The 12,281-nt window shown below is 43.3% G+C and overlaps 2 protein-coding genes across 2 annotated transcripts; both read right to left on the reverse strand.

The window, feature by feature from the left end:
- Positions 1 to 2,905: 2,905 nt before the first annotated feature.
- selenop2 (selenoprotein P2) lies at positions 2,906 to 7,312 on the reverse strand. The gene is made up of 5 exons (XM_041949753.1): positions 7,223 to 7,312; positions 6,056 to 6,306; positions 5,013 to 5,225; positions 4,562 to 4,670; positions 2,906 to 4,016 (listed from the first exon to the last, which is right to left on the reverse strand). Exons 2-5 carry the CDS (start codon positions 6,280 to 6,282, stop codon positions 3,657 to 3,659), a joined length of 909 nt encoding a protein of 302 aa, XP_041805687.1. The 5' UTR covers positions 6,283 to 6,306; positions 7,223 to 7,312; the 3' UTR covers positions 2,906 to 3,656.
- A 1,498-nt stretch (positions 7,313 to 8,810) lies between these two features.
- On the reverse strand, positions 8,811 to 12,162 carry si:ch73-382f3.1 (uncharacterized protein LOC100151273 homolog). The gene is made up of 5 exons (XM_041949778.1): positions 12,040 to 12,162; positions 11,771 to 11,928; positions 11,486 to 11,645; positions 10,649 to 10,827; positions 8,811 to 10,298 (listed from the first exon to the last, which is right to left on the reverse strand). Exons 2-5 carry the CDS (start codon positions 11,918 to 11,920, stop codon positions 9,915 to 9,917), a joined length of 873 nt encoding a protein of 290 aa, XP_041805712.1. The 5' UTR covers positions 11,921 to 11,928; positions 12,040 to 12,162; the 3' UTR covers positions 8,811 to 9,914.
- Positions 12,163 to 12,281: the final 119 nt, after the last annotated feature.

A 12,281-nucleotide genomic window follows, 5' to 3' on the forward strand; every position in this document is an offset into this window, starting at 1 on the left:
CAGATACTGATGGCCGGATTTGGATTTTGGAGGCGGACCCACACAGTCAATGATTATGTGCTGAAATAGTTCACCTAAGACTGGAATGGGTTGCAGTGGAGCCGGAGGAATAACCTGTTTTGGTTTACCGCACACCTGACAAACGTGACATGAGCGACAGAATTTTGTGCCATCACCTTTCAAGCCTGGCTAAAAGAAATACCGCAGGATGCGCTGGTAAGTTTTTTTTTATTCCTAAGTGACCTGCAAAGTTATAGGGCGCCAAGCTAAGAACTTGTGACCTAAACTATTGAGGGACAACCCCTTGCTGCACTGATTCCCATCCCAAATTTACAGAGGAAGGAGGACACCAGGTACGCATTAACACACCGTCGTTAACGCTATAGACAGAGGAACTGGAAGCGCTCGTGTTGGCCACAGATGAGAAACAACCAGCCAGAGACGCGTCAGTCTGTTGCGCTTTGATAAACTCAGATCTGTTAACAGAGAAATGCATGTTAGCGTCAGCAAATCCAACACATCACCAAATTTACGCGACTGCGCGCGGGTGACAGCACAAGCGGGGAACACAGAAGTCGGGTTGACAGCAGCAGGAACAAAAACACGCGAGTCGGCAACGGGGGTTTCAACTACCTCAGGGTTCGGAAAAACCTTTTCCCCTGCCAGATCATTGCCGAGGATCATGGCAACCACTCGCACAGGCAACTTAGTGCGCAATCCAATTTGCACCGAGCCAGAAACAAGTGGCGATCGCAGGAAAACGGCGTGGAGTGGCGCTCTCAGCACGCTCGTCTTCACTCCCCACACCAGAGCATCAAAACCGCAAAAAGAATCAGATGAAAATGGTAACAATGTTTGCAGCATTAGAGGCTGAATAGCTCCGGTGTCACTCAAAATCATGATTGGTACCTGATCCTCCTCCTTTCCCGTCAGAGAGACAAAAACCCTTACAAATGAAAAGTTTGTAACTCTCGTCAACCTCATCACTTGCAGTGTCTGTGTTGACCGGAGGCTGAGCAGGAGCAGGCTGCACAAAACCAACGCTTTTTGGCTTCTTGGCACTTTGCAATTGCCTCTTACGCTGGAGAGCAGGACAGTTAGCAATTGCATGGCCTGTTTCATGGCAGTAAAACATTCACCGCTGTTAGCAGCGGCAGAGCGCTGTGGACTTCTAGGTGGGCTTTTAACAGGTTTACCAACGCCGACAGCGTGCTCACGCTGTACCGGTGCAAAGGCAACCCGGTGCGTCAGCGCAAACTCATCCGCACACACAGCAGCTTTGGACAATGTATCTACTTTTTGCTCATTCAGGTGGAGAACAATTTTCTTTGGAAGACATGTTTTAAATTCCTCTAACAAGAGTAACTCACGGAGCTGAGCAAAGTCTCTAACCTTACTGGCGGCGCACCACTTGTCAAAGAGAATAGACTTTTCACGCGCAAACCCTACGTAAGTTTGGTTTGATGTTTTCTCACAGGACCGAAATTTCTGCCGATAGGACTCAGGAACGAGCTCATAAGCTCTCAAAACTGTGGCTTTCACCACCTCGTAATCCAGACTCTCACCAATAGATAAAGTTGTACAGACTTCCTGCGCTTTTCCCACCAATTTACACTGTAGCAAAATACTCCACACATCTTTGGGCCATTTCAAGGTAGCTGCAATGCGCTCAAAAGCATTAAAATACGAATCTACGTCAGTCTCCCCAAACTGAGGTACAAGTGCAATGTGCCTGCTGACATCGAACTGGTCGGTAGTGGAGGGGAGAGGCATACTCACGGTGGCAAGTGTTTTGCGGTTGACCGCATCGAGCTCTAGGGCCCTATACGCGGAGGTGCATAAGTTCAACCTCACGGGTTATTGTCTGGAGCTCCACCTCTCTCAGGCGGAGGGCCAGCTTCAGATTCTCTGTATCTACCCCGGCCTGGATCAGCGTGATCGGATCTGCGCCTCCCAGACTAACTGAAGGAGCCTCCGCTCCAACCGTCACCTGGGCGCTGACAGTTGCTGTAGACGTGGCAGCCTTCGCTCCCACTTCCTCCTCCGCAACGTGAGACGCCGTTGCGGTAGACGTGGCAGTCCCCGCTTCCACATACTCATCTGCAAGAGCAGACGCCCTTCTCCACCAACTGAACTGTCAAATACAGTTTAATTTCGGCCTTATGGGCACTCACAGGCACATCAATGCGAAACAAATTAGCGATTAAGAACAAGTCTGCTTTTGTGCACTTTTCCAGCTTATGCAACGCAGGATTCTGTACAAAATCATTTAAATCGAAAGCCATCTTCAACAAACAAACCAAACCTACCACAAAACTTATCTAAATAGAATAAGGAACGGACGAGCCCCCGATTTATGTTACGACTACAATAAAGAATAAAGAATGCTACAGCTACAATAAAGAAAAGAAAAAGAACCACAATGGTGCAAATATATATACAGTGCAATGAAGTTAGTAAAGTTAAAGTTAGTCTTTTCCAAAAAAAAAAAAAAAAACCCAACACCACAAAGAGCTATACAACTCACAAAGCTACAAACGAGATGTGGGGACAAGGCTTGTGGTAGTCAACGCCAGAATCGAACACCACTGCTGCCAACTCGAGGTTCCACCGGCAACTGAGGAAGACTCTGGTTTAAAAGCTGGAGGCAGCTGCAGGGACCAATCAGCTGAGGAGGCAGGACCAGCACAGCTGCTACAAAAAGAAAGAACACTCACTCTGACACAAAAACAGGGACCAAACAACAAGGACAACACACGGACAGCAACAAAGGACAGAACAATACGGCCAAGGCTGTAACAAGCACCACAACCTACATTATCAATCTCGACACCTTGAAACAAACACTTTCAAAATGTATTTTCTTTTTAATGGAGAACAGCAACCTAATTAAATCATTCCACATTCAGGTAATTAATCAATAAGTAGGAAAGTAACAGTTTCAAATCTACAGCAAATATGCAAAATTGATTAAATGCAGCAACGTATAGCATGTTAATCCAGTAATACTGTACCATTATGCATCACTACAAGTGGAAGTGAAAACACTGTGTTTGCAGATGTGAATTATTCTATCTACTGATTTCATTGGATTAGTACACTAATCTAATTCATCACACCACCTCCCAAAATGCTGGTGCACATGCAGCTGAATAAAGGACAGCACTCTTGAAGCTCTTGTTATATGCGTCTAGTAATGTCGCAGCACAGCGTGTCAGTTCCAGATCCTGCACAAGACGGGATTAACAGAGGCAGAAACTGAACAGGAAGGAAAATGTTTGGACAGTAATCTGTCAGACTGTTTGCTCAGCAGCAGCGTACAACATCCTCTCTGTCTGGATGACAGTATCCATCAGTCCATCCAGTCCCTCCGCACACATCTGTCTACAGCATCCTGCAAGCAGGTTTTACACCATAGACTTCATTAATGGGAGCAGACGGGGTGGGGATGATTACGTCATCCACACAGAGGAGTGAGGTGTGGGCATGCTAACAGAGAAACCACCTTCTGATTACTTCTTAAACAGATTCCACCGCTGTTTACCTGTATGTTCGTCCATCAAAGCAAAAATGTTTCACCAAAAGTAAAATAAACCCATCGTAGCTACATTTAGAAGAAAGAAGAAAGAAAAAACACAACTAATTTAACTGACATCCTAATTATCCGCTTCCACTCCAGCAGGATGACTATTATTGCCAGAGTGCTGCTGATGATGATGAGGATGAGGATGAGGATGGTGATGGTGATGCTGAGAGTGGTGGTGATGATCACCGAGAAGATGGGGGTTGTGAGTTTCATTCTGACTTGTATCACGCTGACGCTGGAGCTGATTCTGGTGACCGGTGTGATGGTGCTGGTGGTGACGGGAATGATGAGGGTGATGATGATGATGGCTGTGGTGATGGGTCGCCCCATGAGCTGTGTCTCCCACCTCTGCAGTCGTCTGGATGACATCAAGCTGCGCTGTCTCGTTCCTCACTGGGATGTTCTTGCCACTTGATACGGTAGAATTAGCCTGGGGAAGATAAAACACATGTAAGAATTGTTTTCTGTCTTTGTAGTTTCAAGCTGCATTAAATGCATTTCCAATTCGTCCACTCAGGGGCAGCAGAACAAGCTGAAAACACAACACTGACATATGATATCATCATTTACACATCCAGCAATATGATGTGACATTATCATTAATTTATTCTTTGAGATCTGTTATGGTCTCCACTAACTCCTGATGAAAATATGTGGCTCTTTAGCTGCTAAATGCTCTTTTTAATGGCCAGAAACCCAAAACAATTAGATAAAAAATGAAAAAAACTCTGTAGCCATGAGGTGAAGTGCCGACCTGGACGATAATTCTCTGTGGATTTGTCACTCTTAGTGACCACTTTCACCTTACACATCGTCATTTGATCCGTCATTGATGTAAAAATACTGATGAGTTCATGGCAATGTGTTTATTTTTGACTGAGTGAGTGAGCAATCCACAATAAACTCTGAAAATCACCTGTGAAGAAATGTGTGTTACTATTCATTGACTTATGTGTGTGTTGTGTGATTACTCACGGAGCAGTTGCAGATGTTTTTATGATAAGTGGCTCTGATTGCAGCCTCTACGTAGGGGTAATGCAGGAAGCTGTAAGGTAGCACTATATGGAAGGTGAGCAGGCCGCATCTGGAGAGAGAATCAAAATAAAGACGGAAATCATTGCAATTTTATTGTGCTTCCTTATTTTTACAGCATGATGCATAAACAAATTATGTAGATGTGGATTCTAAGGTTGGTTTAAAATACCATTAATTTCAAATACCATGCCAGGCCCTTTAAAAGCACTTTCTTCATTTGTGTCTCCCGCTGTGTCATCGTGAGATAAATCACAGCTGTGCTTTTAAAGCCTTTCATAAGATTGACCACAGTCTTATAATCCAGAAAATGGTGGTTAGAAATACGTATTAACATGGCAAAATCATGGTATGAGCCCCACAAAACTGGCAAGCCAAGGGTGCTGAGCCTCACCTATCGTAGACCAGGAAGTCATCTTTGTCACCATCCAGAGCCTCCCACACGTCATTTTGAAAGGGAGACTGCTGGTGCACGGGAACTCCAGGGGGCGCTCTTCTCTTCAGCTCCCAGAACATGGCTCTGGACTGAGCCTCTCGCTCATTTACTATCATAAAGGACACCTCTGTCAGGTTGCTGCGGTTCAGCTTGCCACGCAGGCCTCCAATGCTACAGAGGGACAGATGGAGACACCAACTCTCAGCTGAAATCAGTGCACAAGGAGGCGTGATCATCCACACCACCAATTATGTTTTATTCTTTTACAAAAATGATCCATCAGTTTGTCCAATGATGTTGAACACGCCGTCATGTTGTGATTAATTTGTCTGTGTGTGATTCTTTACAGCTTTGCCTTCCACTATGTGAAATATGAGCATCAGTCATTTAAACTTTATGCTGGGCCTTCTGAATCATGGCATTTACTTTGTATTGACAAAGAGATGAAAGTGTGTAAGTAAGTCTGATGAAGGGACTCAACAAGAATGCTAACAGGAGAGCAGCATATATGTAAACGTGCTGCAAACTGATGACTTGTTGACATTATAGCTATACTATATAACGCATTATAACTTACTGTACAACATATATAATTTTTGCATTAAGAGTTTTGTATTGAGAGTCATTTAGCCAGTAATGCTGCATTCAGGTGCATGCCACAAATCTCAAAGAAAGGAATGGATTCAATATTGTCATAATAAAAAGTGAGATCTTTGCCATTCTTAAACTTTCCTGACCCCCTCCTAACAAAGACTCTGTTCTTACTCATGTTTCCCAGTAAGCCATGACAGTGTGACCCAATACTAGGACCCTGAAACTGAAGCAGCTACATGGAATTCAGCCATTGTTCATTTTATTATTTATAGCATATAAAGAATACGACTCTCAGATTAACTCTGGTCAAATAATGATGTTATGATCTTACTAATTTAACCTGTCCTCTAACATATCACACGCTGTAATACAGCTACCAGATTGCTCCATGAAGTCTATTTTCTCACTTGGAGGCCTGAGTGAGACAGAACTGTCAGCTGGCCTTCAGCAGCGCCACCACAACCACATTTCCCAGCAGCTCTTGCATGGGTGCCTGTCCATTTATTTCCCAGTGGGGGGCAGGTTTGCAGATCCTGGAGGCGTCATTGTCCCCCTCCACTATCAGAGTGACATGGGAGGCCCACAGCAGACCTGGCAGGGCCGCGTACAGCCACAGCGACGAGAGACAGTGCATTGTCCCTCCCTGGCTGGACTGAGTCTGCTTGACGAGAAAGACAGCCAATTATCCACATTACTTTGAGCAAACACACTTTGTACACTGTCACACAGGTGCTGCGTGCAGCCTTTTTAATGTCAGCTACTGAAACCAGATCCTGAGTGAATCAAACAAAAATTTAAAACAGGGATTAAGAAAAGAAAAGTTATGAAATCGGTGAAGCTGCTTCATCATCAACCTTAGATCTATAGTGCCAAAAGCCTTGACACTGTATGTAATGACAATCATGATGTGATGACATGAATGCAGACTGTAGACTGCAGTGAGCCACATGCACCCAGTCTGGGCTCAAAGCAGATTCAGTCTTTGGCAGGTTTCCTCTGCCCTGAACTAAATGGCCAGCCAGTCTGATCCCCAAATAATTAAAAGAGTAAACCCTCATTGTCTCTCTCATCACATGTGGAGATAATCGGCAAAAAGAGTTTATTATGGGGTAAACTGCCAACAGACAGAAGAATGTTTGGGGCAAATAGACAGACAAAGAGAGGCCGGGGCAGAGATATTTAAAGCCTGAGTGACATCCAAAACCTGTACTGTCTGTACAAACAGATGAATGCGCCTGTTTCAGTAGTTAATTCAAAAAATAGTTGGAGTTTAGTTATTTAAATGCAATTTGTATCGCAATTGGTACTTCAGTCACTGGAAAACAACCTCACATCTCCAGTTTTATCACCATGAAGGTGTTGCATTGGTTTGTCACATAAACAGTGGTTACCTCCTGGATTCAGATCATATTAAGTGCCTAAAAGTGCATTAACCAATCTTAAAATTAATCATTTAAGGGTAGTATTAGAAAAAAAAACCTTCTGATGCAAAATTGTACTATTCTGAAATATACATAGATATATACAATTACCTTTTCAAAATAAAATAAAAAGAAATAAAAAGAAACCCTTACCTCTGTCCTCTCTCTGTCCTGTGACCCACATAAACAGACAGTCGACCCCTGTTGCTTTTAAAGCCTGTGGGGTTGATGAAGCACTTCCCCCAAATCAAACAGAGAGAGAGAGAGAGAGAGAGAGAGAGACAGAGACAGACAGACAGACAGACAGAGAGAGAGAGAGAGAGAGAGAGAGAGAGAGAGAGAGAGAGAGACTGCTACAAGTGGGTTAGAGATGTGGAAGTTGCAGACAAAATATGGTAAAAGCCTCAGTGTCAAAGGACTTTAATTTGAAAGTACTGAAATCACCAGTGCAAATAGAGCCATGCTATGCTCAACAACCACAGGCCTTTTTATGTTGTTATGATCATCTCTTCTCATTCCTTCGAAAGTGTTTTTGAGCATTTTATTCTTTTTACCATGCGGAGTCAACAGTAGAGAGTTGAATAAATTAGAGGAGAACTGAACAGCAAAGGTCCCCAGCCAGACTCAAATTGGGGTGTCATGGTTCATGGACAGCGTCATCAACCCCCAGTATTCTTAATTTACGCACGATAGTGGCGGACAGGTATTCAGATCCTTTACTGAACTAAAAGTACGAAACCAAATGTTGAAAATATTCCACTGCAAGGATAGTCCAAGTCCTGAATTCAAAGCCTTACTTCAGTAGAAGTATGTATTATCAGGAAAATGTATCAAAAGTTAAAGTACTCACTGTGGAGTAAAATGATCCCTGACAGTGTTTTACTGCTGAATTTGGTGTTTCTGGGTTAATATTACTGCTGCATTAACCTGCAAGTTGCATTTTACTGCTGTAGATGTTCATGGTTGAGCTTATTTGATCTACTACAGCAAAGCATCATATTCTATAACATCATCACATGTTTGCAGCCTAGTTTCGTCTACCATCAGAAGAACTTCTTGTATGTGACATTGATCTCATTACTAAGTAACATTTACTTTACTATGTGTGAGTCAGGCTTCTGACTGTGTAGAGGTGAATGCCATCCTAAGGCAAACAAAACCACGGTTCCACTTTTGTAAGAGGCCAAAATCGATGACAGTCAACACGAGGTCAAAGTGACAGAGTTACTGCACAGTGTTGTACTGTCAGTCAAATAAACACATGTAAGCTGTACTGTATACACGTACTGTGAAGCTACAGTGCTTCAATGCATTAGTCAGTCTTCACAAACCTGCATGCAACATTTGTCACTTGTTAACGTTGCCTTCAGCTCAGTTTGGGTAACAATCTAACTGCAAAGCAAACATCTAATCTCTCATGTGAGTGATTTGCTCAAAGTCCATTTTGGGCCAAAGTAAAATGTCATTATTTGTTTTATACAGGCTAAAGATAACTGAGCTAGAAGCTACACACATTACCTGATAGGCCAGTGTGAGTATCTGCGTACTACAGTGGTATCTAAGGACACTTGTGGTTTGTTTTCCACTAGTGGAGCTTTCATTTCAGTTCTAATGTACCCAGTGTAGTGATTGCAACAGTGCAGCCTGATATGCAGCGTGCAGACCCACATGCACTCTGACACACACGCACACACAAATAATAATAATTCATTAATACAATTAATTCTTTACAATCACTTTATTTTCTGACAGTGCCAGTGTTTTGGATATTGAATGTCACGTGACTTACTGTGACTAGCCTGAGCTTTTTTCGTGATACCCTTTAAGGTAACCACAACTTTGATGCAAATGTGAACACTTGAATATCCAACTGAATTTACAATCCATCTAGTGCAGAATTACATGAAACCAATGCAGAGTTTTACTTTCAAGTCCTTGCTGACTACACAGCTCCCTAATACAGTCTATGATTTCTAACCTTCTGGAAAAATAGCAAAGGTTTTCATTTTTGAAAATGTGATCAAAATAGGCTCCGTGAATGAAGGAATCAACCCCAATTTTGGTGACAGCATCTGAATGATTTGCTGCGGAGGAGGTTAATTCAAACAGCACGGTTCCAGACCACACCCCACTGATTGTGTTTCAATGCAAACACCTTCCTGGACGCTCACATTTATCCCAGTTTTGTGCCACTGCTTTACACAAACCATCAAATGCTAAACATTTTGGGTGAACTGTAACAAAAATAAAGCTTGCATAATGCACAGGAAACAGTTTATAGTGTAAGATACATTGTAGACCACTTTTGTTCTTAGGTTATCAGAATGCTCAAGCTACCTAACGCAGGATATGAGCTTACCTGCTCTCAGTACATTTGAGTATCCTGAATACTACCAGGGTTTAACTGTTCATGTAAACACTGTCAGTGGAACGCTTGTTACACCAGCTGTAAACAAAAGCAGCAAATTCAACAGGCTTTGTGCAAATTATGTCCACACTTTTCACACAAACCCACATTTTCAGTGGGAGTCTACTTTGTCACAGACTACACCCTACATCTCCTCACATGTTGCTGCACATGCCGTAGCTCAGCATAAACCTAGGCTAACTGCCAGCCTCAGCATCTCACCTCAATCGAGCAAATCCAAGTCGTAGTGGTGCAGATCACAAGCACAGCCAGGTGACAATTCAAATGAGTCATCTCAGCACACATTTATATTGAGGCTTAAGTAATTCATAGATGAGATAGAAGCATGATGTGGCCATCTTATGTTACTACTGCAGATGTTTTACACAGCAAATTCTGCACATTCTTCCTTTCAGTACGTCATGCAAACTGCCACAATCAGGACAAAACCCCTATCAATTCCTCCTCATCATTGTCCCCAACGCCTTCTGTGGGACTGTGACAGGGGGCCATGAGCCCCAGGCCCAGCTCCGCCAGCATCTCACAGCTCATGTCGGTTGTCACCATGATCTTAGTCTCAAGGCGGTTACACAGAGTCCGGTAGGAGGGCAAAGGGTATCCCAGCTCTCTCAAGTACTCATAGCCTTTTGTGCCAACTGCACAGCGGATCTTTTGGGCCTTCAGGATGGTCTCTGGAGACCAGACAGCACGGCGGGAGCGTTTGGTGAGGGACAGGGTGCGAATCTGGTCCTCGGACAGAAAGTTCTGGAGACCCTTTTCGATCCGGTCCAGGCGATACAGACGCTTCTTCATCTCCTCTGCCTGAAAAAGACAGAAAAGAAGGCTGTCTATTGGGGCTTTGTATTGAACATTCACACTTATGATTCCCTAACTGAGCTCCTTTCTCAATTTGTGTGTCTTAAAATGGCAGCTGCCCACATCAAAAGGCAATGGAGCCAAAAGATTATTTGGACCAATAATTAACTAACTAGGGGATGTAAGCTAACACAAAGTTAAACAGCAGTAGCTGAACCGTTTTTTATTTCTTTTCTCACAACTAACATCTGAACCAGTGTTTTGCTGGTGTTAAAATGTAGCACATTTGAAGAAAAAGAAAAAAAAACAAGAAAGAAGAGAGTAATTTGTTGAAGAAGACACCAGCAGCCACCCACCTCCTTCTGTAGCCTCGCAGTGTGCTGTATCTCCTGCTCCAGCTGTTTCTTAAGGAGTTGACACCGTGTGCAGGGCTGCTGGTCACTGGCAGTCCTGTCGGCATCCTCCTCCTCCTCCAGGCCAGGTAGAGGGGTGCGTCTGGCATAACCATGGTCCCCGAAGTTCAGCTCTTTCTCCACTACAGACATCAAGCAATGTTTATAACTAGTATTGTAGTCTGTACTTGTACTATTGGTGCATTTTACATGTACCTGAACTTACAGGCATTACATGCTTTGACACTGTTAATATAATTCTTAGATACAAACCACAATACAGTAAAACATTGTCTCACATGAACAAATATGCCTATTTTTTTGTCTGGTTAGCAGACATGGACAAACATACACATTTATTTTGGGTCATGTGTCTAGACCACCCAACAATTCGATCTCCACAGTTTCTTGAGAAAATATCTCTATCTTCCTCTTGCTGAATTCTTGTCATTTCCATCAGCCACTGGGTAACTCTGTGTGCTCTTTGATGGTGAGCAGGTCAGGTTTTTAGAGAGTTTCAGCACCTCTGCTTAATGAAAGGGGCTGAGACTCAACCTTACAGTAAATATGACAACTGTAAAACATTGAGTTTAAAGTGGCTTAATTTCAAGATGATATGATGTATACCTGCTGTTGCAGTTCTAAGGCTCAAGTCTGAACAGTCAACAACAAACAGCACCCCAGTGTCTACTCCAGCGGTGCCTGGCTGACTGGAAAGAGCTACCTGGACATCAGTTCCTGTGGGTACCCCTCATGCCACTTCTAATACAATACAAATAATTCTGCTGCACATTCAGTTACCTGGTTCAGGTTTCATGGGCAGCAAGATGTATGGAGTAGTGACTGCAGGGTAAGGAGGGTCTCCAAAGCTGAACAGAGTGGGAACGGCATTGGGCTTCAGCTTCTTTCCCCCGGCAGGAGACCTTGCTATCTCCTCAAACTGGCTCTGCTCAAAATGGTCCTTGGGGAAAGAAGACAGAAATACACATATTTTAATCCAAGTTCTAATTCACCCAAAGCACAAGAAACAAGAACATGCATGCAGTGACTTGAGTCACAAACACGGCAGTCTCAGTGTAAACTTACCTGACAGAGTCTGGAGTGTGGAGTTGGTTCAAAGTTACGCCGACAGTTCACGACCCATTTCTTCTTACGGACAGGGTCTTGGGGGAATCTAAACAGCTGTTTACCTACGCTGGTTGAGTTGGAGCAATTTGGAGCGGAGCAGCCACCCATTGCAGCAGCTAAAACAAATAGCAAAGCTAAATTTAGCAGATGTCAATTTAGCTTGGCTGGCTGGCTGGCAATGAAGCACAGCTGGGGATTTTAATGATTATTTTCAGCTAGCTACTTACGCGGCGTTAAAACAAGAAAAAGTTACACTAGGATCAAATGTTAACTCGTGGAAACAATAGTTTTGACCTGCAGACGTTTACGTCGTATTTAATGGATACACTTTAAAATTCTTTATCAAAGATAAAATGTTTCTGAGTTTGTTTGAGCCAAAATGGCGCTCGTCACCTCGATAGTTAAGCATAGCGACGTATTGTTTATATGTGTCTTTCGTAGACGCCTGCTTGAAATATTTATCGAAAGT

The sequence above is a fragment of the Chelmon rostratus genome, chromosome 12, assembly GCF_017976325.1.
Source record: "Chelmon rostratus isolate fCheRos1 chromosome 12, fCheRos1.pri, whole genome shotgun sequence".
NCBI classification, from domain to species: Eukaryota; Metazoa; Chordata; class Actinopteri; order Chaetodontiformes; family Chaetodontidae; genus Chelmon; species Chelmon rostratus.

Bases quoted from the DNA above. Each gene is read 5' to 3' on its own strand.
- si:ch73-382f3.1 (XM_041949778.1), bottom strand. From the start codon at position 11,920: ATGGGTGGCTGCTCCGCTCCAAATTGCTCCAACTCAACCAGCGTAGGT. The intron at 11,646-11,770 runs GTAAGTTTACAC...TCTTTCCCCAAG, and splicing joins CACACTCCAGACTCTGTCAG to GACCATTTTGAGCAGAGCCA. The intron at 10,299-10,648 runs GTGGGTGGCTGC...TGTCTTTTTCAG, and splicing joins CTGCGAGGCTACAGAAGGAG to GCAGAGGAGATGAAGAAGCG.